The sequence below is a fragment of the Rhea pennata genome, chromosome 2 (assembly GCF_028389875.1).
Source record: "Rhea pennata isolate bPtePen1 chromosome 2, bPtePen1.pri, whole genome shotgun sequence".
NCBI lineage: Eukaryota > Metazoa > Chordata > Aves > Rheiformes > Rheidae > Rhea > Rhea pennata.
Genome location: NC_084664.1, coordinates 161,357,245 through 161,384,179, shown reverse-complemented (window position 1 = coordinate 161,384,179; position 26,935 = coordinate 161,357,245). Strand labels below are relative to the sequence as shown.

The 26,935-nt window shown below is 41.0% G+C and overlaps 1 protein-coding gene across 5 annotated transcripts in view; it reads left to right on the top strand.

Annotated features, from left to right (window-relative positions):
- The window catches only part of TSNARE1 (t-SNARE domain containing 1), a 461,846-nt gene that overhangs the window by 232,209 nt on the left and 202,702 nt on the right, over positions 1–26,935 (top strand). For all 5 annotated transcript variants that reach the window (XM_062568440.1, XM_062568439.1, XM_062568445.1 and 2 more), the window contains one exon: positions 11,353–11,520. In XM_062568440.1, the coding sequence (XP_062424424.1) occupies positions 11,353–11,520 (168 nt within the window). The remainder of the gene's footprint in view (positions 1–11,352; positions 11,521–26,935) is intronic.

Sequence of the window (26,935 nt, the reverse complement as noted above, 5' to 3'; positions counted from 1 at the left end):
TGAGTTGTCACTCTTAATTTTTGTCTGGACAGAAACTCAGATCCCACAAATTAAACTGACTGGTTGTTATATGTTTCCTGTAATATACAGTGTCCTGAGGTTTGGCTGCTTGCTACAACATCATGGAGAAATCATGACCAACATTTACTTCCCTTCAGTTGATTTTTTTTTTTTAAGGTTATCTACACTTTAGCAGATTAGACCAGGTTGGTTGTTTCCACCCCTGGTCAGTGAAAAGAACCAGACTCATCCTCTTCTGTGTTGTATGACTGAAACAGGTTGGATAAATGGCCTCCTGAGAAGTCCTCATTGGTGTTCATGGACTGTTGAGGGAGCATTTTTAGAGGAATACGTTAGCAGCCATCTGAGCATTTCAATAGAAGAGGTCATGTTTTCTCCATTTCCTTGAGTAAATTTCTTTAAGAATGAATGTCACAGACCTTTTGATTGCAAAAGTTCCTTTCTACATAGGCCATGCTGTGCAGTGGTGTGTCATAATTGTGCACTTAAGAAGACAACTACTAGAATCAAATGCTAATTTACAGGTATCTTCCTTTCCTTCCAGCTTATACATAGCCAATAGTAAAATTGTGTGCCACAAGCTGGATCGTATCGTGTTTGGAGGGAAAGCAGAAAAATATCTCGTATAAAGCATAGAGAAGCAATAAAACCAATGTTTAGGGGTTAGGTTATACACTCACAGATCAGTTCAGCCCATGGCAGCTGCTGAACAGACATGTCACTTAAAAGACCCCGAGGAACTTGCTTCTTAAGCAATATTTGGTTTATTTTCTTAACCCCAGAAGAAGCAGAACATCTGTGGTAAGCATAGACAGATGTGCTCTTCCAGATCCAGCTGAGCCAGCTGGAAACAACTCACTCAAGCGGGGCTGTTATTGTCTTCATTTGCCAATGGGATGAGTTTTGTGATTGCTCCCAAATCCATCTCTAGTAAAACTGATGGAAAAAAATCCATCTGCCTATTTCTAGGTCACCTGTACAAATAACTGATGTGGGATAAGGGGCATTCACATTAGCCAGGCTTAAAGTGCTGCGTGCCTGGATTTACTCCATAGTTAAATAATTTAAAAAGAGACAGACAAAACATTCAGACAAATCTTACCCATGTTTAACACCACTTGAGTTAGGAAATACCCCTAAATAATTATGTAGTCTTTGTTAAGAATGATTTTCTCCATCATCTTGACATCATTACTTTACTCAGTCAAGTATTACTTGAGATGATATTGATGGCTTCAGTTCTGGTCGGTTTTGGTCAAAAAGTGTGATGTGATTAGACCTCCCTAGAGATAGACAGCTTTTCTCAAACCTGATGAAAACAGAAGCCAGAGCAAGACCTGTTCCTGCGGTTTGACAGTTATGGACAGGTTCACCAGAAGTTGACCACAGATCGCACTGCTGATCTATGATAGCCTGCTGTATAGCAGTGCTGCTAGATAGTCCCAAATTAGATTTCCAATATTTTCATTTCAATTCAGTTGGTGTCTCCTGTCTCACTGCACATAGCTGTCATTTTATATCTTTTTAACATTTTAATTACCTTTTTTTGTATTTTAATTAAAAACAAAAATGTCCTGAAGAAAAACAATTCAGGTTTTGTGTATGGTATTAGTGTAATACCTAACAATCAGCTGCCTGCAGTCAGCCTTCGGTCAATAGGCTTTATTGCAGCAAATTAACAGGTAAATGAGAAGAAGAAGAAAAAAAAAGGTTTACATGGCATGACGGAAATGTGAAATTTTGTTCCCACTTCTCCCGTCACAGTTGCACACATATGAAGGGTCTATAGAAGATGCTTTCTAGTTTAACTTCTCAAGTCCAAGTTTTGATTTTCTGTGTTTCTGTGCAAGCTCTGGTGAAGCTGTGCCATGCCATGTATGCTGCCAACTTGATGCTCATTTGAAATGGCTGTTTAGGGTTGCACAAGTCTTGCCCTAGCCTTCTCTGCTTAACTTGCTCTTTGTTGAATAGAAGACAAGCACAGGCTCACTTTCTACAATGGAGACGCTAGAGCCTCCACCCATCACCAATTAATTCCTCATACGGACTCTGCCAGGTTCTGAGTCTTTTACTGGAGCTTGTTTAAGTCTTGCTGCCTCCAAGGTGTCTGCTGGAAGGTGTCTGAGTGAGGAGAGCAAGGACTGGGTTTCAGCGCATAAATGTGTCTCTTATGATTGTCCTAATTTGGGATCAGGCTTTTGGGAAGTAGCTGAAGTGTTATGAACACAGACAGTGCAGGGGCTGAGAAATGGGCAGGCTTTTGTTACAGAGCAGTTGCTAAATGAGACTCTTTCTCAGTCTCAGGCTGCAAACATCTGTGTGCACCCTGACAGTCCACTGAATTCATGGCAGAGACCAGTAAAGAAAAGATATTAGAAGACTGCTTTCAAAAAGGTTTCTGTTTTGTGGAAATCAACCATATTTCTGGAAAAAAGTGGCTAAGAATGCCAGTAAACTGAAAAGGAGGTTTAACAGAAGTGATTTTTCTCCAAAGTGCATGGCATAAAAATATACTCTGGTTTTACCACTTACATGTGGACCCAAATGCTCCATTCTGCAATAGCAGCTCTTAGGAGCCAGTAAATCCAGCCATTTTGATGCCTTCTATGTAATAGAAAAGCAGTCGGTTTCTTGAAGGAGAAGGTCATACTTCCTACTTGTCCGCCCTTCTGTACTGTGGCAAGACACTGTGCCCTTCTCAGAGGTTGTCTCTGCTGCAGGAAATCAAGCTGAGTTTGGTTCTCACCTGCACAGAACCCAGGAGAAGACTTCTCCCTTTCTGCATGAGCCAGGTGTTAATGAGTGAACCGGTGACTCATTCCCCTTCTTGCCTTGCCTTTCTAGCAGAAACCTGAGCAGCAGCTGTGCGACACCTCCGTGGGGAGGCACAGAACGCGTGGTCCTTCCTAGACTGTCTCAGTGTGGCCGTGAGCTCTTGCGAGTGTGGTCCAGTTACCTGAAGGCTGGATGCTTCACGTGCGCAGCGAGGGAGCTGCGAGCAGGGGTCTTTCTGCCTAGCATCGGGACCCAGGCAAGGCGTACAGTACAGCTTTACAGCCAGCAGTGCCAGCCGAAGCACAATACCGGCAGCAGAGCTGTGCAGAGCTGGAGAATTATGAGGATATAACTCAGCTAGGAAAGGGCAGGAGCAGCTTTAGCAATGTGATGCGGTGCAGTAAAAATACCAACGAGTGCTCGCGTTCGTGACAAACATAGGGAACATTTATGCGCTTGGTTTGCATGTATACGCATGCCACCTGAGGCTAGTGACAGCACAGGTAGTTGGCTTTGGGAGAAGGGGGTTCATACATTTGTAATCAGACTTAAGACATTAGATGAAATGGATTTAAAAAAAAAGGGAAAGAATTATAGTTTCAAGGAGGGAAAAGTGTATACTTCTCTTCCTTTTTTTTTTTTTTTTTCTTTTTTTTTTTCCCTTCCATTTCACCCATGTGGCCACAGGGCCATCTTTTGGCATGGTAGATAAAGTTATCGCATCAAGGGAAGAAAGAAAGGAGGAGGACTGGAAATAGGAACCAGGCAAATTTCTGCCTCCCTCCTTTACGGAGCATCTGTACAAATTCTGCAGGGTGAAAACGGGTGACAAAATGTAGCCTTTGAGACCTCCTGAAGTTTATTCCAGAAGCTGATGTTCTTCACAGGTAAGACAACTGACATCAGGCTCTGCTCAGTATCAGAAATCATTCTCTTCATCACTTAAACCTGGTGGGAAGAGCGGTCCGCTTACATTTGGACTTCATCTGGGGGTGAAAATACGCAGTACTTCTTAAAAGCATGTTGGATATCACAGAGCTAAAACTCAGGCCTGTGGCTTATTTTCCTTTCCCTGATCTACCACAGGCATGTCATTTAATTCTTCTACTCTGAGTACAATAAGATTGACTCTGAACTAGAGCAGCCCTAGGTGCTGAGGTCAAGATTGCTAGGAATGAATTTGGTAAAGTAATAAAGCCTTGAAGGAAAAATAAAGAAGAAGAAAACAGAAGGAGGTATGAACTAGGTACTCTGTTACTGAGTCTCTTCCAGTTCCAGGAAACTAAATGAGTTTTCTTGGTCTTCATTACTGCAGAGACTTGAACGATTAAATTTAGAAGTGCTGAAAAATGAACAAGTAGAATACTTCCTGGTATTATATTTTCCCTAAGAAGACCAGTAATTTCTTGCAGATATCATAACAGGAAGCTGATAGAAATGCTAATTTTTCTTGCTCAGTTTCAGGTCCATATCATTCAAAAGTAAACAGTTTGATCAAGAGTGAAGACAACAACACATGAGAAATTCTAGTTAATTTAAATAAAAATGCACTTCAGTCCTCCCCTTAATGCTAATTTTTCCATGGTGTTTTTTCTCATGCTACATTGGTAGAGAGTAATCACATTTACATAATTTGAAGAAAATGCTGGATGCATTTCTGTATTTGCCTGTGTTGGTGATGTATGCAGAAAGGATGGAAAACATGCCGCTTACCGTTGTCCTTGTTTAGAAGCTAAAACTAGTATTTTTAAATGTGCCCAAAGCTTGAGTGAAAGGAGAGAGCAAGTAATGGTTAACTTCTGTAAGATTTCTTCCCTCGTTTTCATGGGGAGCTCCTCTCATAAGATAACAGAGTTCGGGTTACCAATCACTGCTGCAATCTTCTATGTGAAAGATAATGCAAAGCTGTAATATCACTATTTCACTCGTCTAAAAGATTTAGAAGTCCCAGGCCGCTTGTTCTGTGGCTGCCTGAGGCCTTTCTACCTGTAATTGCTTTGGGCTTTTGCTTGGCAAGATACAGCTCTAAATCTCATTGAGTCTGCAAGGTTAGTTGTTTTGGAAGGATGGTTTGAGAAAGATTATCTAATCCAATTTATCTGTCTTCTTAATCTAGCTGTATATTGTAGGTAGGCAGGCCAAACTGGTTTCTCCATGCCATTTTTGTTCTGGACGGCTTGCAGTACCAACACGCTATTAAAAATGTTTCAGGCGCAGGCAGGTTGCGTAGCTGTGGCAGTATTCGGCCCAGTGGTCCTCAATACGTAAAGTATTTTACTGATCTTTAATGCGGGCGCTCTGGCCTCATTATTCCACATGCAATAAAATGTGGATCTCTAAACCAGCACGCTAGTGAGAATAGGATATCCTCATAAAGTGTAGCCTGGCTGTTTATATGTCTATACATACTATAAAGCAGGAGATAAACATCTCTGCATTTGCATTTTGTCTGAAAGCTGGAGCCAAAATTTTACCCAAGGAGATGTGATAGTTTGCAGGAGATGTGGGAGGTTTGTTGATAGCTGGCCATATTCCTGCTAGAGATACAGGAGGCTTCTGAAGATTAGAGAAGGCAGAATCAGCACACCTCCCACAGGTTTGGGGTTTTCTTTGGTTTACTACCTGAGGCACACAAGGCCTCGAAAATACTCAGTTTTCATGGTTGCAAAAGATTTCCTCAGAACAACCTGCATTATGTAGTACAAAATTAGATCATGCGAGTGAGGCTTCTTTTTTTATGTGCTCATATAAATTTGGAGTCAACCTGTGAATTTGTGAAAGAATGCTGTGCATATCAAAGGAAGGTTATTTTCTGGTTTGGACTGGCTTTGAACTGAGAGAAATGGCTGTATGTAATAAAGCCAGGTGCCAGACTAACTCTTAGACCTTGCAGGTTGATCTAGAATAAAGGAGATATTTTTCAATCCTGAATGTCTGTGTGAATATGGGGACAACCTCTAAATGCTTAAAGTGTACATGGAAGTGGAGAAGCACACAGACAAATGTTACTCGAGTTTGTTCTCATTTCCCAGAATTAAGTTCTCCATCCAGTTGTGAGATCTACTTTTCCCATTTTGATAGACCAACAGCTCTGTCACATCCACCCTAGGAGACAGTGAGGTGTTTTTGCGCACTGTCAAATCAAACTGTATATGACAGCAGAAGGTTGAAGATCACAGAATCACAGAATAGATAAGGATAGAAGGGACCTCTGGAGATCATGTAGTCCAACCTGTTCAAGTAGGGTCACTTAGAGCATGTTAGACAGGGTTGCATTCAGACAGGTTTTGAATATCTCCAGAGAAGGAGACTTCACAACCTTTCTGGGCAACCTGTCCCAGTGCTCTGTCACTCTCACAGGAAAGAAATTTTTTGTCATATTCAGGTGGAACTTCTTGTCTTTCAGTTTGTGCCCATTGCCTCTTGCCCTATCACTTGGCACTACTGAAAAGAGTCTGGCCCTATCCTCATGACACCCCCCTCGCCTTAAGGTATTTGTAGACATTGATAAGATCCCCCCTCAGTCTTCTCTTCTCCAAGCTAAACAGGCCCAGCTCTTGCAGCCGTTCCTCATAGGGCAGGCGCTCTAGACCTCTAATTATCTTTCTTGATGGTTATCTAATCATCCCTTTACTGGACTCTCTCCAGTAGGTCCATGTCTTTCTTGCACTATGGAGCCCAGAACTGGGTGCTGGTTATGGAGTTAGTTAGGAAGCTGTCAACAAAAGAGCTTTCTGCTCAGGGGAACAAGTCCCATAGATTGCTGAACTTAAGGTTTCTGAGCTTAATTTGTTTATAAATGAGAGAGTTTTCTTCTCTCCAGGGCACAAGTCCTGGTTGAAACAAGAGTGGGTGTAGATGAGAGGAGTGTTCATATTCACATGGTCTGATTTAGGGTGCTGAAAGCAAGCATTAATTGTCTTCCTTCTGAACCTGAAGTTAGAGGTGTTCAGTATCTCCCTCAGCACTTCATCCCTCTGTCCTGGTGATTGTGCCATTCATCTGGTGGAGAAGGTCCATAAGTCCAGCTCCAATAAATCTTAATTTCTTACATCATGTATTATAGATCCTTTTGGAGACTGTGAGAGGTCCACCTCATTGTAGCTGACATTGGGCATCATAGTTATCAGAATGGTAGATAACCTGAGCTAGGTGTATGTGTGTCTCCATCTTTCCCTCCATCTTTTAGTTTTTCTCCATGTCTTCATGGTTTTAAGATCCAGACTTTGTTGTGGTGAGGAAAGGAAATTTTCCTTGGGAATCACTAAAAATTTCACTGGAGGTAAGAGCCATTTCCCATCCATCTCCAGTCAACCCTTCATGTCTACTGCCTTTAGTACCTGACCAGTCTCTTTGTTTATTTTAATTTCTGGTGAGGGAAGCACTTGTGAAGAGCATTCAGATACGGCATTGTTAAAGTTAGAGATGTAAAAGAGAGCTACAGGACTGAGTCATTACCAGGACACATCTTATTCCTAGAGGACATTCTCTGAAGATGAGCTGTGCAGGCCAGGTGATGTTATATCAGATGTGCTCCGTGTTAGAGTCCTACTTCTGGGTGGAAGAAAGGCCAAGCTCATTTCAGTTTCTGACGTGGTGTTTTTATGTGACATGGATGATAAAATCATTAAAATTGCTGTTTACCTCGAGAAGAAATCATGTGTGTTAATATTCTTCTTTTAGCCATCCGAAAATACAAATGGGGAGTTAGGCAGGAGCAGGCCTAGGCGGAGGTGAAGCACACAGCTTTTAATGCGAAGAATTTACTACTGGTAAAGTACAGATACCGACAGAAGCTGTACCCAGCCAGATGAATCCTTTTTTTTTACCCCTTTTCTCTATCAGCAGCTGCATATAACATCTCATCTTTTGTAGAATAAAACTGATTTAAAAAAATGTAGTTGTAAGCAGCAAAGATTTTATCCTGCTGAAAAGATTTTATCCAACAGAAAAAATATTGTGCATGGGCATAATTTTTCAGATGATATTCAGATATGACGAATAATAGCAAAGTATATCCCCTTGTTCCTAAGAATTTGGTTTAAAAAGAACTACTGAGCATATCGTATGTACTCAACTTTTTTTTTTTCCTTTCTTTTTCCCTTCTATCAATTTTTTCACAGGCAGTGTTTGGTTTACAGATACATCTTGACAAAAATCTGCCACAGGCAAATTTCAACAAAAGAGCAACTTCAAACACATCCAATTAACAATTTATGAAAGGAAATCCAACAGAAAATTACACAGAGATTTGCAGGGTATAAAATTTGGCACTAAATCAAATTTAATATGGAAATGCCTGTATAGAGAGTTAAGGCCCCTTGCAGTGTATTTTCCAAAGGACCTTTATCTGTGGAGACTCAATGAGTGCCCTCCATCATATCTATTCTTGCTATAAATAAAAGAATTTTTTCAGATGCAGCAGTGAGCAATATCTAAGAGGAAGGAAAAAAGCTTACTGATAAACCCAGTTATATGCATTTGCAATCAGAAGTATTATTAGATTCTGTCATCCTTTCAAATAAAGAATTTTTGCCGCTGGTTGAAAATAAAGGGTTTGTTCATATTATCACTGATAGAAGGGTCATTTTACCATCAACAAAGACAGAAACCACTTTTAATATGTCAATGCAGCAGGTGATCGTGCATATCCCAATAGCAGTCATGGTGACTGGATCTGAAGATGCTACGGAGCCATTTTCTTGGATCAAAGAAAATTTCAGGTTCCAGGCATCCCATTTTTTCTGGATTCATAGTCCGTCATTCGTGCAGTTGTGGTTGGATTTTCTTGAAAGATGTTGAAAGGATACAGAACCGCATAGTCGTCTTCAGAAGGTCTGAAACTAACCTAAACCCTCACTTTGTTTAAAGAAAAAATATCTACGTCTAGATCATTATCTGTTTAGACAGATGAATAGCCAGCTTTCTGAAGAGATGACTGTGCAGCGTCACTGTCATTGCAGCAGCTGTTTATTATTAAGACTTTTTATTTATTTTTATTTTAATTCATTTGTTTTTATTTATTTAGGACCAAAACGTGAGGCTCACAGATAGGCGTTGACAGAGGTCGAGACAAAGCAAACTTGTGATACAAGCGTGGTATCCATTTGAGGACTGGCTCTCCTTTTATCCTGTCACATCAGGACAGTACAGAGAACTCAAAAATTGTTATCTTTTCCTGCGTATCTCTGTGGGAAAGTGCAGATTTAGGTATCCATTCATGTGCGCTTAGGTCCATGGTACAGCATCCCTGTTGTGGCCTGATATATGGACTTAATCAGATCACTGTTCTTCTGCATCTTCAGAGGGTAGACACCTGGGCCCTTCCAGCCTGTATGGCCTTGGGCCAGTACATGTCCCAGTTTGCCCACTGGTGTAGATGAGAGAACACTTCTGTCCCTGTAAATGAGAGCAGATTTTTTTGTTTGTTTGTTTGTTTGTTTTGTTTTTGTTTTTCCCCTTGAATCTTTTAATATATGCTTTTGGCAGTGAAACACTTTACCAGATAACTTAAGGTCCAAGGCATATATTAATTGGTGACTAAAACACCCCCAGCGTATTTTAATCCTATTAAAATATGTATTTTTAAATGTAAATGAATTTTTAACTTAATTTTAAATGATGATTTTCTTCCTGTAATACTCTTTCTTTGTAGATAATAGATCTCAGGGAAAAAGGAGGGGAAACAATATAAGATATTAATTTAAAAATATTGCTTCTTGTTTTCATATTTAAAAAAAAATACTAGGATGTTTACTGATGATTCTTCTGCAAACCTCCACATCTTCCATGACCCAACTTCCTTCATGTTGTATTATTTTCTTTGCCTGCAGTTAGATGACGGTGATAATAATAATGAATGACTTTGGTTAGGCTCCTGAGTCTATATTTAGGCATCTAGAGAAGTCTTTTGGTATCTAAATGTAGAAATTTTCCAGACTTTTTTAAAGAATTAAGTAAGAGTTTCCAGATGCCCAATATGCTTCAATATCCAGCCAACTAGAGTGTCTAAATGTCATTGTAAGAGTTCAGTATTACGTGTTTTCTCTATGCCTCCTTCACAGTTCCTCCAGGTCAGATCTCTAAGCAAACCAGCAATAAGTAAAACAAAGACAGACAAGAAATGGGTTTTCTTCTTCTTCCCCTCCCTCCATCATGCACACATGGTTCAGCTTCTCATTCTTTCTTAGGTGATTTGACATCGTATCCATTGCAATTTCCATTCCAGTCCTGCACGGCTCTATCTATGCCCTTCCAGTGAACTCTTACATGGCCTCGGTTCCTGGTCATTCTGTAGGAATTCAGGGCAGTGGACAACACTGAGAACACAGCCATAGCAAGAGAGTAAAGAAAGACCTTTGTTTTTTAAGCACAACTGCTTGAAGAGCCTTAGCGTTTGCACTTCAGATGCATCTAGATCTGGAGAACTGATCTTCATGCTGAATGTACTTATTTTCTGTAATTTCAGGGAGTCTGGGGCCATTCAGGTCAGGAGTGTGAGTGCTGTAGTGACTACCATTTCTTTTTTCGACTTCAGAACAAGTTTGGAAGCAGTTGTATCACTTTTTGTGTTATAACTTTTGATTAGGTATCAAAGCTCGATAAGGCCACTTTAAAGACCCATGTGCATGTATAAGTGAAATACTCGTGTACCTGCACTACTGGAGTCTTCAGCTGTGTCTATGTCTATTAGTTTGAGCTCAGCCTCCTGACTGTCCATACCAACCTCATGTTGGTTCACTCTCTGAGTCCAATCTAGACTGAATCTACAATCTCTGTAGGCACAGAAACTAGTGGGCAGGAGGAGGAGAAGACCTTGCTAAACCTCTGCCCCTGCCTTTAGTGTAGATGCAGTTGGCTCATCCCACTTAGCTTAGTGAACTTGGATCTGGACATAAGCACAGTTTCCAAAGGCAACATGAACATTAGTTACCTAGAAAACAGTATATGAGGTGTCAGAGAGAGCAAGTCAACTCTACAGAGGAAACAGAACATGAAATTGTGAAACAAAATATTTGTGCTCAAACTGATGACTGCACAGTCATTTACTGTAATGCCTCTCCTTTTTTTTTAATCTGCATTGATTGTTTATCTCATAAATAAGATAACTGTTGTTATGTCATGTGTTCTAAGCTGGATCATGGTTATCAAGGCAAACACATAAGCTTTATGTATTGTTTTGAGAAAGTATCTAATTTCAGAAGAGTTTCCAGTAAAATCAACAAGTTGAATATGTAATTTTGTACATAAACTTTTTGTTCTATCAGAATTTTCTGAAACAGAAGATCTTTGCTGAGGCTGAAATGTAACTTGGAGGATCTGGCTTCAGGTCCTTGCTTTAAGACCTGATATGTTTCTCTCATGTAACTAGTTCTATTGCGACCTGGGAAAGAAATCCTGTTATGCTTTCCTGTATTAATTTACTCTATCCTCTTCACCTTTGTGCCTGTTCTATGCAATCTATTATATTATTATTTTCCTTTCCTGTATGAAGGCTATATAAAATGAAGAACTTTTATGCTTTCTCTGTTTTCTTTTCACTTTCCATGTCATCAGCATAGTCCTAGGACCCCATTCTCTGACCTACCTGATGATGAGAAGATCTTTAACGGAGGAGATGGCACGTGGCAAAACCAGAGCCAGGATCAAGCCTTGCTCTCGGAAATCACAGAAGAGGATCTGGAGGCCATCCGTCAGCGGGAAGAGGCCATTCAGCAGATTGAGGTCAGTAGCCTCCTATAGCCATGGGCTTGCAAGCTCGAAGTGGAGATTCCTCATGTTCTGGATTGCTCAACATGGGGAGAGAAAACACTGATTTACATACCTGACAGTACATCATCGCTAAATGTGGGGAGTGATTGTCAGGTGTTTTTTAAAAAATGGAAATTAGTGACAGAATGAAGAATTAGAAATCATTATAACCTCTAATGAAAATTGCAAGAATTAATTAATGTTCATGGGCTAATGTTTTTTTTGAACGTGTCTTCCATAACACAGTCTATAGTAAAGTCATTTGAGTGAGCTTGATTTTGAAGCAAAACAACTTTCTTTATGCGTGCAAACTTGAAACTGGATTTTTTTCAGACAGAAAATATTCAGCATCAGTGTTAGAGAGAACAACAGGTAGATGAAAGAAGATGACTTTTAAAGTTTTTCAAATAATTCACTATTTTAGTTTTATCAAAGTATTCGGATGTTCTTAATATAGCTAAAAGAAGGATCATATTCTGTCTGCTCACTTTTTTCCTAAGTGTAGCTATAAATAACATATGGAAAAAAGGAACAAAAAGAAGTCTTGATGAGTTAAACAACCCCCATTTTTCTTTATATACTTTTCCTTTAATACTTTTGGAAAACTCAGTTACTCAATATAAGCAGTAAATGAACAAAAAAGGAAAATTTAAAATCTTTCTAATTTGTATGCTTTTACATGCCTAAACTCAAGATGAACCAAAAGAGAAGACTTCAGAATAAATCAGAACATTTAATTAAGGACTGTGCTTTGTCCTGTAATTAGATTAAGCTAATTTTATCAGAATGGATTTTGGTGTGATACAGCAGGAATAGTCATTCAGTTAACTGTGCAAAAAGGGGACAAATGTTTCAGCCGTAAACTAATACTTTAAGGCTTTGGCCTCTGTGAACAAGGATAACTGTGTATGATTCAATGCTGTAAATAGGAAATTTGGGTAGGTTTGTAGGAGTGGGTCTGAGTTAGTGTATGCAAAATCTGTCCTACTGTTTTCTGTAGAGACGGTTGATGTTCGTGCACTTGTGTGCCTTATTAGAGGTGAAATGTTAAAGAATAGCCTCCCCCGAGTATCCTTGAGTGTGAGCTGTCCTTTAATACGTGGAGCATCTCTTCACTGGCTTCTTTTATTTCTGAGCACCCATCAGGACAAGTTCTAGGGAACTTTGGTTCCAGAAAATACGTGTTTTGGGATGCCCCTGCACTTTGATGTTCAAGAAGGGTGTAACAGTATTTCTGTAAAGGTGTTGAGGAGATAAAGGATATTGTGGTGATCCATTTGTCTGAATTAGAGTCTTTTCCTTTCCACCTTTATACTGTCCCTTGCTCTGCGCAGAAAAACACCTGGTTTGTTAGGCAGGGTTTGTTGAGCACTGTTGGGCAGTGGAAAGTGGCAGAGATCCCAAGCCAGCCTCGCGTGCACCATCTTTGGGAAATCAAGAGCTGTAGTCATGTCTCCCCAGAGGGATAGTTATTTTGCTGGTTAAATCCCACTTCTGTGCTACAAGCTGGTACCTGTACGTGGTGTTTCACTGGACCATGTGGCTCTACCTGCAATTCAGGGCGAGTTGTGCCCTCTCTGCTGCGTGTTGCACATCTCTATGCAGTCTGGGTGTTACCTTCCCATGGCTGAGGAGGCTAGACGAAAGCTGTTTGTGTTGGAAGCTAAGGAGACAGCCAGCAGGATTAAGTAAGTACCATCCCAGTCCTACTCGACTTCCAAAGAGATGTGTGTATTTCTCAGGTTACACACATATTGATTTGGTAGCTTCTCTTTATCTTTCTGCCTGATACGAATTTCTCCCTGGATAGCTTACTCATTTAGTGAGGTTCAGACCTGTGCTTCCAAAGAACGCGTGCGTGTGTGTGTGTAGTTTGTTTTTACCTGACATTTTTCTCTATCTCCATCACAACTGCATCCACATTGCATTGCTATCTGATAGCTGTGTTCATCCTGTAAGGAGGACCTCATTCCACATGCATTCTTTCAAGTGCAGCTTAAACATTTCTCCAGGAGGAAAATTCAGTAACTGATGAATTAGTTTAGTTTCTTGTCATTACACTACATGAAACAAACATTTAGGGCCAGTAATATTTTATTTAATATCTCTTTTGAAAGAAATATAGCAAAAATGAAATGGGTTTTTGGATTGCTTCATACTCTTCTCCAGGTGTTTTTGGATAAGCAGATGGTTCTTTTAAGTCATTTTCTGTGGCTTTTGTTTTTCTGTTTGTTGACCCACATGAGAATTTTTCTTGTGAAAGGACTGATCTTGCACATGCAAACTTCTCTGGTTTCAATAAAAGTTGTGTGTATACAGAGAAGAGATTCATTGAGCTCAAAGTCACCCTTTCCACCTTTTTCCAATATATTTTCAAACTCAGTAAGTGATCAAGGAGGTTAAAATAAAACATTATTCCTAACTGTCAAACTGTCAGCTAATAAACTGAATTTATTGCCAGACTGATATATAGCATTTGTTCTCCTTTGCTCTTTGGGGAACAAAATGAAGGATAGAGCTATGCAAAATGTATCTTATGCAAGTAGATTGGTATTGTTGGATAATTTTGACTTTTCTGAGTATCTAGCATGGAACATGTAGACCATAAGCAACATGTATAGAATTAAGCAGTCACAGAACAGTGCTAGGATGTCATATCTGCTGAGACACCACAGTGGAGAAGCTTGTGGTGCTGGTTCCAGCACTGGGCCTTTTTTTAAGATAACACTGAATTTTCAAGAACAGGTATACCTTTTCCATTGTCAAAGAAATGAAAAAATAAATTTTCCCCTCAGCATGTGTCCTGAAAAACAAGTGTAAAAATTGTGCCCATAATCGACATCTTCTTAATGTTCCAATGACACTTTTCCACTTGTGTGTTTTCCACATTTCCAGAATCTCTTCAGAGGTTCAGATTAATGGGACATTGTTCTCTGTCATGAACATCCCTTGCGGCACATTTCAGCGTTCACAGTTTCCACCTAGAAAGATAACAGCCATGTCAAAAGTTCAGCTGGCTGTTCATTTCATTTAAATGTGCTTCTTTTGCTATTGCTTTCAGATTAAAAATAGAGAAACCTGTGAGGGAGATGTCTTGCCAAAACCTTACATTTTGGATAAAGATCTTTATTGCTTGGAAATGTCAAAATCTGGTAGGACACAGCAGCCTTGACACAAGTGTTATTTTTTAAAATATTGCTTTGAACTGTTATATAAAACCTATTTTAACTCGAACTGTATTGGCAGTGAATAATAGATGCCATAACAACTTTATTTATAGCACAGTAAAATGTGCCATCGGAAATACAGGAGCTGAACTGTAATGTATATTGTCAGTGCTCAGTGCTGGCACAAATTCTGTCATAGCAAGTATGTAATTTAGCACCCTGTGCCTTTCATTGGCACCTGCGATCGAGTGAGAAACAGAAGGAGCATAAACTTTGAGAGGAAATAGAAAACCATTGAATGAGGAACTTGAAAACTTCCCCTGATGACTGGAGAGACCTGTAGAAAAAGGTTGCTTAATATTACACTGATTCAGAAGGCCTCTGGTGATCCTCCTCACATAGACATAGCTCCTCCAGGAGTGATGAGAAAGGAGGATGAACCCAACCAGAAGCCACAATCCATTCACATCCATTCCCTTGCAGTCACTGCCTGGCTGTCCCATCTCACCGATATCCCTTTTTTCCTTTCTGGAAGCAGTCTCTCCTCCCCTCCTCTGCTTCCTGGGCTGCTAACGTGGTAATGGACATGGTCCTACCATGAAGAGCAGAGAATAGATGGGACAGAAATACGCCAGCGAAAGGACAGATTTGGAGAGCAGGGATTTCTGCTCTGCTACTGGGAAGGGTTGTTCCCTAGCAGGTACCACTTTATATATCCTAACTTTCCTACACCTTTCTTTTTTTCTCTCCATCCTCCATAGGAAGAGCAGCAGCAATAAGAGCTCAGTCCATGAAGGTAGACAGCTACCTACTTTCTTGGCTACAAAATCTGACATTTCCAAGACCAACCACATTGCCTTTCAGCCCTGAAAACCAGCAGATGTCAGTCACTTTGTACATAAAATTACGATTACCAAAATACCTAGCAATTAGGGAGTCAGTCAGACCAAATGAACATAAGGTAAGTCTTGCTGAAGCACAGTTTGATGATAAATCAATTTTTGGCTGGACGGCTGTTGCAGACTGGAGACCATCAGTTTCAGAGGCCTATGCAAACATGGAGAGTGGCCCAGAGGAAAGAGTGTTAGGAAGGCCTCTGGATAAATTAGTTGAAGTGTTAATTCTGCCATTAACTTCCTTTGTGTCCTTGGCAGTGATGATGCTGATCTTACTGAGAAAAAAGGTATCATCCTGCATCTCAGAGGGAATTGGGAGTATAAGTCATATAATGTGATTTTTCCTCATTTTGTTAGGGAAGTGAAGACACAATAAATCACAGGAAGGATTCCTCCTGTTCCCTCAACGTGTTTCTACAGGTTTCTATTCTTTCTTTTTCTTTTTTTTTATTTAATGCAAAACTGAGATGTAAACTTTGCTGATATCAGAAAGTGGAAAGCAACGCATGATCCTCAGAGCATGAGAGCTGATGCTGACTTGTGGCAAGTGACTATAGGCCTCTCGAAGAGAAGAAAAGCAAAATAAAACTGAAGTTGCTTCCCTCCGCTTTGTAACTGTCCGTTGAGCATATCTCGAAGAGAGGAAAAGCAAAGTAAAACTGTAGAACTTCATTTCAGCCGATCGTTCTCTTGGCAAAAGAGAACAAGAATTGCATAGGCTGTGGCAACAGGTGTGAGAGAGATGCTTTTATTTTTAGGAGAGGTTGTTCCCTCTGGATTAGCACTGAGAAATGTTGATGTTCATTCTGTATCTGTTTTGAAGAGAAGTGATAGATGCCAGCCTCCACTCCTGTCAGTCAAGCATTATAACCAGACAGAAAATGAAATACAATAAAAATAAAACAAAACAGCCCCACAGAGTCTGTCAGAGTGTATTTGTTAGTTCAGATTTGTTCCTTGTTCATTCATTATTGCATATCATTTCTTGCTGAGAGGTATTTTCAGTAAAATCTCCAGTGATGTTAGCAGTTTAGAAGGTTTCATGCAAACTATTTTATATCTTTCATCATCTTTGGTAGTCCGGGGGTTTGACTTATGAGAGCTCTGCCTACGTCTTCACAGAGACTTTTTGACTTAGAATAATATGTAAATAACACAATATCATGACAAGCACCCTAAGTGAAAAATCTGACTCTGCATGAGTGTCAAACGGTGTTGAAATGCACTCATTCACTGCAGTGTTTTGGAGCCTAATTATCACGAGAGCCCGAGCTGTCCATTAGGTCGACTTGGTCATCCTTGGGACTCAGGATTGAGTTGTTCCCTAAAGAATCCACTTGAGTATTTTGGCCAGTCTAATTTAAAATGACCCGAGCTGTAGGACTGCCACCATTTGTTTTGGGAGACTATTTCACGGTCCAGCAGACTTCAGTGTTGATGAAATGCTTCTCTCTGTTCTTACTAAAGATCCCTTTTCTCATTCTCAGCTCTTTACACCTAGTAAAACTCTATTGGGCCTTGCAAATAATTCTTCTTCCCTGTTGGCATTTAAATTTTTCAAGTACTAACAGCTATCCTCCTCTTCCCAAGTCAGTCTCCCTTGCTTTTAGGTCACTTCAGTGCTCTTTTCTCAATTCTTCCCTATTTATTAGTTCTGTTCTGTTACAGCAGCATATGAACCTGTATGCAGGATCTTTGTTGTTGCACTAAACTTATACAGAAGAAGTCCAAAACACTTCTGTGGGTCCAATTCAGAGGCTACAAGTACTGATGGAAAGAGTCCTAGTTTATTTTGATACTAGTAAATTAAGCAGTGCCAAGGAACACTTCTAGACACCAGAATTCAGTTGTTACATTTTTAAGTTATTATAACATTTCCTAACACACTTTGGACCCAGACCACCCTGCACTTGCCCAAATATTGATGCCATTCGAGGGTTAGTTAGCATGTTTTCTATAAGCAGGCTTGATGCAGCTGCCCTGTTCAGAGGGTGAGAGGACTAAGTAGTGTGAATGCAGATTCGTGCATGCCTATTTGCTTCAAGTCTGGAGAATGGGCTGCAGCATGTCCCATGTCCTTGTGTAGCTGTAGCCCTATTGATTTGATGATTTGATTGCAATGATTTTCTTTAGTCTTCACTAACGTTTAGAGAAGAGGAAGAATAAGGTAAATTAAGGGTAAATTCTTCAGAAAAATATGCAAGCCTGAGGGCAAATTAAAGGATGTATGAAAATGACAGCTGAGCCTTTTTGAAAGTGTAGAGAAGCCTTAGCCAGTGTTGAGATAAAAAGCAGCCCATCCCAGCAGTCGCTTGTGGGGATTGTTTTTCTAGCATGTTGATTTGCCCATGCTGTGTTTTAATACACATCACCGAGCGCTCCCAAAGCTCATGAACTAAATTCCCTTTAGAAATACTTCAACAGATATACTCCAAAGGTACACCTCATGGACTCTCCAGTAACAGACGCTCAGTTCTTAGGAGCAAGCTAGAGATAGCCTGAGCTACTCCTTGAAGATACTTTGGATGGTCCTTAGCACCGCCTGAATTACTCTATGCGTCTGATCCTCCTGGTCTGTACTACTTTTGTCAGTGTAGACACAACCTTATGTCTTTCCAGAGCAAACCACTGAGGATAGTTTGCTTCTCAATCTTCTCCAGCTAGCCAGTATGATCCCTTATTCCCTTAAGTTTTATTTTTTTTTCCATGAAAACAGTTCACCAATGCATGTTATGTTCTCCCTGCCATATACTTTTTTGCCATGTCCTAGAGCCCATGGCATCATCATGCTAGAGAAAATTCCACATCATGCTGGATAAAGATTACTCCAATAAGCTCTGAAACTACTCTCTCATGGTATCTGGCAGACTGTGCAGCGAAAACACACACAAAATAAGATTGTACTTCTTGGCTCGAGGACACCACACAGGATCCAGCCCAAGTGCTATGCAACATGAGTATAGTCAGTCTGTTCTGAAGGCTGCTAGCCTTGTGTGGTGTGCTGTGCAACCATTTCGTACCAAAAACTTAGGAGTCGTGGTCCTTTCCCTGGTGCAGCCCACAGAGTATAGACAACTCAGCCACAACCTGGAGGATGGACTGCTTGGAGTTGCACACTGAGAAAGCAAACATACAGAAATCGCACACATCATACACACGGAGTTCTTGCTCTATTTCCTTCTCTTTGAGTTTCCACTTTTTACTAAATGTTGCTGTTACAAGTATATTGATATATATCCATCTGTCCCATAAATTCAATGAATCCAGACACAGAAGCAATAAAACAGCATTGGGCAATATACTGTGAAGAATTCTTTAATCATGTCCTTTCTGCCCACACATCATTTTTGCTAGGACTACTTGCAAAAGTCCAAACTTTTTCTTAGTGGCAGAGTAATGATGATAGTAACTGGCTAAAAGCGTATTTCATCCTTTTTCCATGCCCACCTGGATTCCACCCTGTCTACCATGCTCTAGGTGATCCTGGGATGGTTGCTGGGAAGGTGAGCTGGGAGGTTGGACTAGATAATCTCCAGAGGTCCCTTCCAACCTTACTGATTCTGTGATTCCCCCTGGGAGATGATTAGAACTTGCATATTTTTTAAATTAGTATTTAGTTAAGGATGTGACCTGGGATCTCACTTTGCAGGAGAATGCCATGTTCAGTAAAGTACTTTTAACTAAGCTGTAGAGGTTTCTACTATGCAGGAGAATTTTTCTTTTCCAGCTTAGGTTCCTAGTGCCTAATCCAGAGACTGTTACTGTGAAAGAGAGTCTCCCCCTACACCCTTCATACACTTGTCCTTTCAGTGAGTTTGGATGAAGGAGCTAGTCATGAAAACCTTGATTCAGCAAAACACTTAAATATGTTTCAAGGCTTTGCTGAATAGTGCAGGACATTAGCACATACTAAAAGTGAAATATTTCTTCTGCAGAAGGAGAGAATAGTGCTAACACACAAATTATTTGCTAATATCCCGAACTTCAGGCAGGCGCATATCTGCCTACATGTGCACAGAACTCAAGCTGAGTTAAAGGCTCATATCCTACTTGTCAATGTGCATTGATAAGGTAGAGAGCTGGAGAGACATCTGGAGTGCTTCTAGTGAAATACTGTGTAGCTTCTACAATTCTTCTCGATAGAGTGTTAATATATCCTTTGTTAAAAAGATGCGTTGCCTTCCTCCTCAATTTACTGCACTTTTGCCTGTTTTTCCGTTGCCAGATGATGACTGTCTCACTAACGGTAATACCTTGCTCCTATTTCTGTTAGTACAGACAGCACAAACATCATATGCCTCGTCAATACAATTATTTTTCTGGACGCAGTTTGCTGCCTTGAAAGGGAATTACCACTCTCACCCATTACTTACGTTAGAGCAGCTCACTCCCCGGTACTGACTGATAACTATGCAGATCGATAGCTCATCAACCAGCCACAATCCCCGAGCATCGCTCTCAAGAGCTGTTACTGCAGATCTGACTTTGTGCCCTCCTGGCTGGAGCACCATGCTTTCTTTTGGAATTCTTTCTGTAGTGAAATATCCCTCTGCAGTAGCCACTGCTTTAGATCAGCTGGGTGTAAAGTAAGAAAGGTTTTTTTTTTTTTTTTTTTTTTTTTTTTTTTCCTGATGGCATCTGTGAGGCTTTACTAATGTCCATGAAGCCATTGAACTCAATGGAAAAGAAGCATTTTGGAAGTGTAAAGTATTCTTATCACCACAATTTCCATTTACTGAGATACACATATGCTAACCTATTGCTCCCATACTCTGGACTGGGGTAATTTTGATCTTTTTTTTCTAACCTTATGTCTTGAGCAGAAAAAGCTGATGTGGCAAAGCCCTGGAGCAAGCCATCTAGTCCTGGCTAATTTGAGAGGGAGTCAATCCTTCTTGTGTAACTTGGGAGAGACAAGGGTGAGACAAGTGTCAGTGTCAGTCAAATTTTGGAGACTGATTCCCAAGACACCGTTATTTTATGTCCTCTGCACTTTGCAGACTTATTTTCTTCCGGTATTCTTTAATACTTTTAATTATCCTTTTATGTAAAGAGCTGTATTTTTGTGCCAGTTTCAAAAGCAGGAAGGAGGAAACACCTCTGTTAGTCAGTGGAAAACCCTTGCAAGCAGTCTTCTCAGGAAGGGGCTTGCTCGGTCTTCTCAACTAGGGGTTTGCTATCTTTGTAGTTTCTATCAAATCAAACTGTTGCATCTCTGTGCCCCCATTCTCCTCAAAATCTCTCTTGTCCTTTTCTAACTCCTGGGCTCTCTATAACTCCTCCATGCCCACCCATGTGTTTGGGACTCCACCCTCTCCCTCAGTCCTTCCAGTGTCTCCGGAGACACTGTATTTCCTTCACTCACTTCTCCATTGAAGGCTGTCTCCGTTCCCCTCTTGTCACTGTGCCATCACACTATGCCAAGGTTTCTACACTCTGTTCACCATCCATTTTCCTGGTGTGCCCCTCTGATGGTCATTTCCTTCCCCATGTAGGAGTCGTCTGTCCCCTTTGTCTTGAGGCTACCAGACAGCAGACTTGAGGCTGAAAGAGCGTTAGGACTCACCTAGGTGTTATGAAGAAGTACAAGGGTATTTTTTTTTATGTTTGAGATGGACATGAATTGTCCTGTAAGAGTAAAGTTGTTACACTGGATTTCAAGACCCAAATGGATAAAGCCCTGGGCAAGCTGATCCGACCTCACAGTTAGCTCTGCTGAGAGTGGGAGGTTGGATAGAGACCTCCTGCAGCCCCTTTCAGCCTGAATTATCTTATGATCCTATGTGATCTTATGATCCATTTTTATCTTCTTCTCCTAATTGCACCACTGAGGGCTACCAAGAGCTTATGCCTTAATCTTGCCACAGGCTATAGCCAAGACATCTCTATTTCCCTGCCTACATGATGTTCTAAGTAATTTTCATGTTCTCTCCTCTTCCACTCCTTGTCATTGCAGGCAGGGATTCGTGCCTTGGTTACCTCTTCACATCATCCTTACTGCTTATTTGGGAGAACAGTTAAGATATCTGGATGTCAGTATCCTTTTCTTTTCCACAGGCAGATGAGTGGAAGTCAGTAAAGGCTGGTGCATGGGAAAGCCTCCATGCCCATATCTGCACCTCCCTGAAAAAGCAGTGTCTGAGGCGGCTGTTTGCTTAGTAGGGCTATGTCACATCAATGTTGTCGGCCTGTGGGCATCCCATGGACAGTCTGTCCACGTGCTCCATCTAGGTGGCATGAGCCTGAGCTGACATTTGCTACGAGTGTGGACAATAAGTCTAATGTTATGAGCAGCCGTTGGACTTGCCCTTCTCTGGTCTGGTGAACAGAGCTGTTAGATCTATAGATTGTTGCAGAAATATCTGAAAGGTTGTTGAAATGGTAGATGCTCCATGGTGGGATTCATGTGTAGTCACCTGGAGGGTAAGCGTTTCTACTTAAGCTGGTTGCTTAGAGTCTGTAGTCAAAGGGGAAAAATGGGGATGCTCTGTACTAGATTAGACCCAGGAATGTCCTGAATGCAGAACCAGAAGCTAGGCTTTTCTGAGATATTTTTTGGAGATTGAGAATCTCTGTGTAGTTTGGAAGGGTATTGAAGCACTCTGCCACATTGTCATACAATCATAGAATCGTTAAGGTTGGAAGGGACCTCTGGAGATCATCTAGTCCAACCTCCTTGCTCAAGCAGGGTCACCTAGAGGAACTTAGACAGGGTTGCAGCCAGGCAGGACTTGAAGATCTCCAGAGAAGGAGACTCCACAACCTCTCTGGGCAACCTGTTCCAGTGCTCCGTCACTCTCACAGGGAAGAAATGTCCTTCTTTCCTAAAGTTTTTAGGGTTGTTCTTCTCATTTTTGCCAGTTTGCCAGCTGTTCGTTGTAATGAACTGTGTATCTCCTGCAAAGCATCTTGTTTGAGTCCTTCACAGGCTTGCACAAACTTGCTCTCTTTGTGCTCTCAACTGCAACAGCGTCCTTCTCCCATACACCAAGCTCACCAGAAGTCCTATGGCCGTTATCAGCATGATCGGACCCTTACAGTGGGCAGAGAAGTGTTAACTGAGATTCAACAGAGTGCTAATATGTTGCTATGATTACTGATCTTACCGGATTAGCCTGTACAGATTTATCCTTTCTGAGCACGACCAGGAACAATCTTAACGGGGTTTGTTAGAATGAGAGTTTTCTTACCATATTTAACAATTCATTATTCCAGTAGTGAAAAGAAGTAGGGAATGCATAGCATAAAAATTCACTGAGAACAATGAATAATGATCATTGCAAGAAGCATTTTAGTGCTCAGTGTTACTGAGAGTTGCTAGTTGCATAAAATTTATAAAAGCACATAGTTCAGCCCTAAATGTTAAACTTCAAACCCAAATACAAAATGGCTTTTATTTGTCCCTCTTCTTCCTGGAAATTCAGTAATCATACAAGTATTTGGGTTGATGCAATGTCCTCACCTCTGTATCACCTATATATATTGAAAGCAAGCGATTCATTACGAGTCAAGAAGAGGACTGTATTGGTGCCTGATAAATAAGTACTTACACCCAGGGTCATACTTGCAGAAAAACTCAAACCTGTGTAGTCTTCTCCAGCAGTATCGGTGGGATGTATAGGGACTGGCCTCAAGTGTTCAGTGAAAAATCAGTTGCTTTATTTAGGAAGGGAAAGAGAATTTGATCTTAAAAAAAAAAAACAAAACAAAACAAAAAAAAACATTTACTTATATAGGTGTCAAAATACTTTTTTTTTTCTTTTTGGAAAACTTGGCCTCTTGCAGATATCATCAAATTATTCTGAACAGATCTGAATTATCTGCTGACAAGGGTGAGGAATCACTGCTGGAAGAAGGGAGACAGGGGGTTTTGGGGTCAAAGAGCCCTCCATATCCAGCCTGGCTTTTATACCGTTGCTCTGAACATCTTCTGTTGAGTTCTCAGGGGCTAAATAGACTTTTACTTTCTGGATCACTCTAGGAAATCTTGTGAATGCCTAAGACTTCTTTCTTTCCATGTACCTGCAGCAGGCAGGGCTATGTGTACAAAGCAATGCGTGTTTTCTTACCTTTAACTCTGTCGTTGGTGTCTGTGATTTCTGGCACAAAAGGCCCCAAGTCCTGTCTCCCCCTGTCAGTTCCTGTCCATGCAGCATACAAGGGACCAGAGCCACCGTGGATTGTTTCCATGCTTGTGTCTGCCTTTCACAACTGGGGAAGCTGAGACACTGTGGATTGTTTTGCTGCCAGTGGAGCTCCACAGAAATGTAAATGTCTTGCATAACACCAGGGAAAGAGCCAGTATTAGTGCCAGGATTAAAATGCTACCCATTCTATCATTCTCCATCAAATTCCCTTTTGAGCATGCTGTGATGTGAGATCCAAATACTACATCTCACATATTTGGTTTTTAATTTTTCCTCCCCTTATTTGAATTGCGAGGCAGATGGAACTTACTCTTGCTCACAAAACACATTGTCATCTATCCAGCTTGGATGAAGCTCAAGGAAAATGCTAATCAGCATTTGTAAGGGAAGGCAGATCTCCCCTACAGGGGGAGCTTGCTGTGCTCTGAAGTTTAGCCCATGATATCATGACTTCATCGAGAGAAGCTAAAGAGCAGCCTGTCTCTCAGAGGGTGCGTAGCAGATCGTACTGTCAAAGAGACAGATAACTTCTTGTCCTCTGAAAAATCTTGGGATATGAAGATGAGGCTACAGGATGGAGGACAGGGAGAGAAAGAGCTGCTGAGATACTTGTATGCATGAAACACACCTGAGGGGAAAAAATTACAGGAGAGTCTGCTTTGTTGGACGAAGTGCTGTTAAGTTCTTGAAAGATGACTAATCTCTGGAGTGCCTTGGGAGTGACAGACAGATGCCCACAGTGGGGGAAGCAGAGACGGCGCTCAGAGGTGAGCACTGGAGACTGCGATTAGCATATGCCGATTTTATGAACTGTGGCTTGCGGCTGCCATACTCACAAAAGGGGTCTGTGTTCAAAGCCCTGGCGTGTACAGCAGCACTTTGCGCTTGTCAAGCTTCTCGGTGACCACTTTTCTCCTCGGGACATGATAGGAGCTCAGAGAGCTGTCCATGATGATGAGGAAAGAGTTTAAACCTAGGACAGCACTGAGAACCCTTGTCCTCTCTTTGAGAGCCATACGAGGTGAGATTACTATTTTCTCATTTAAGAACATAATGTGACAGACAAGTTTTTGAGGAAAGCAATTACTATCCCTTTACCTAGCAGGTCGGTTTCAGGGATTGGCCATAAATTCAGAGGTTTTATGAACTTGGGGATCATTTAAACTTCTCTATCCTCCTTGCTGATGAGGTTTTTAGTGACCTAAAGCGCCTTTGGAAAGCTCCTATTTGCCAGTCATGAAGTTAATTTGGTCTCAGCTAGCAGGCTGTACTCCAAAATTGGCTGTGCCTGATCATCATTGCAGCAGAAGAGGCTTGTGTGAAGTAGCCTGTGCTCTCCACGTTATCCAAATCATCCAGAGGATCTGCTCCTGGAGAGTCACAGCCCCTGCGGCTTACAATGATTTGGATCTTTCTCACCAAAACTCAGATGAAACTAGAGGTGCCTCTTTATTTTTGTTCCTCTTGGTGTGGGATGGAAGCAGTGGGGAATGATTTTGTAGCAGTGGTGGAGGCCACTAAGAAGAAAAAGTAGCAGGTGCCTTTAGTCTGCAATGAATCAGCAAACTGTCGTGTTTAGTCTCCTTTGAACAAGCGCTAGAAACATATTGCCATGCAGATTTCAGGCCGTTGGCCTGATTTGCTTAACACATACTGCCAGCAGCAGGGACCCAAAAATCACTCCATTAGCATTAATCTCTGTATTTTGCTTTATCCTTTAAATATTCCTAAAAGTAAATTGTATGGAGATCCTCAGTAATCACTCGAAGCATTACTCTCCTTCCTTCTTGTTCCTTGTTAAATGCAAATGAAAAACAAAAAAAAAAGTGAAGACCAACTTCACAATGTGTAAGGGGCTAGCAGATTAATATTTTTGTTGCTCAGGAGCTGAGCTTCTCAAGTGAAAAACATCAACATCCAGTACCCCTGCACCTTTCTGTAACAAGAAAACTGTATTAAAACAGAAGCAAACCAAACTAAGTTCACTTCTCCTGAAAGACATTTCTGCACAGAAAAGTTCAGTCCAAGAAACTCAGCACCAACGCAACCGTTGACCATCAAGAAAAGGGAAGAAATGTCATTCCTAGAAGAGCCATGCAAGCACCAAGAGTGCCTCTGACTTCTCTGCCTCTCCAATTTCAGCTCCTGCTTCTGAATATGAGTCTCAGTGTCCGCATGCTGGGAATTCTGGGATTAGGTCCTTCCACCTGGATTTATCTGGAGGAAATAAAGGGAAATACCTTTCCGTGGTGGTCGTGATCACTAAAGAGGGAGCCATCTTCTACTGTGGTCTGACAGGGGCAAGTCATGTTCCTTCAGCCGATTACTCTGTTGTCCATTCTAATCTAGATCACTGTGAAGCGTTAAGGAAGGTGACTTCAGGTGTTGCCGTTAGAAAGTCAAATCACAAAAAAATAAAACATTAAAAATAGATGCCATGGTGGAGTTGCTGTGCCAGTGAATAAAGAACTTTAAATGCAAACAGCACACAAGGAACATTTCTTTCCCAGGCATCTGTCACCCCATCTGAGGATTAAAAGCTCTGCATCCTTAAATTTTACTCCAGATGTGTCTGAATGTCACGCAGTTTTACAACTCATCAGCTAAGATTTAGAAGTCTCTTCCTTTTATTTGGATCACAATTGAAGGCTCATCACTTCTTCTGAGATGTTACCTTGTAGAAAGGAGACCCAAGGGGGGCTGTGGTACTATCATAAATCAGGGGGGTGTAAGTATAGATAATCTTCTCCTTAACACACCAGCTTTTAGGAATTTAGTGAGTAATGTAGTTTACTTACAGGATGGGCCCTCAGCTACTGCAGGCTGGTATTGACCAAACAACTTCAGTGCTGATTTCTATCAGGTACAAATGAATTGGTGTTTCACTTTGAAGGGCTTTCAAATACCTCCAAAGAAAAGCTGGAAGAGTATTTATTTGGTCTACAGCTTTCCTCTCCCCTGATATTTTGTAAAGGCAAGCAGTGTTTTACAAGTACACTCAAAAAGATCCTGCTGTGTTGGGATATCTTTCAGCATTTTGTGTCCCAAACCCTGCAATGTACCATATTAGCCCCCTATATCATAAAGCAGCACTCCCTTTTGGCTTTTGTAGTCCACTTTCCATCTGATCTGATTTTAGCAGTAAGCTGGAGTCTGACCTGAGGAGCTCGGTCCCTTG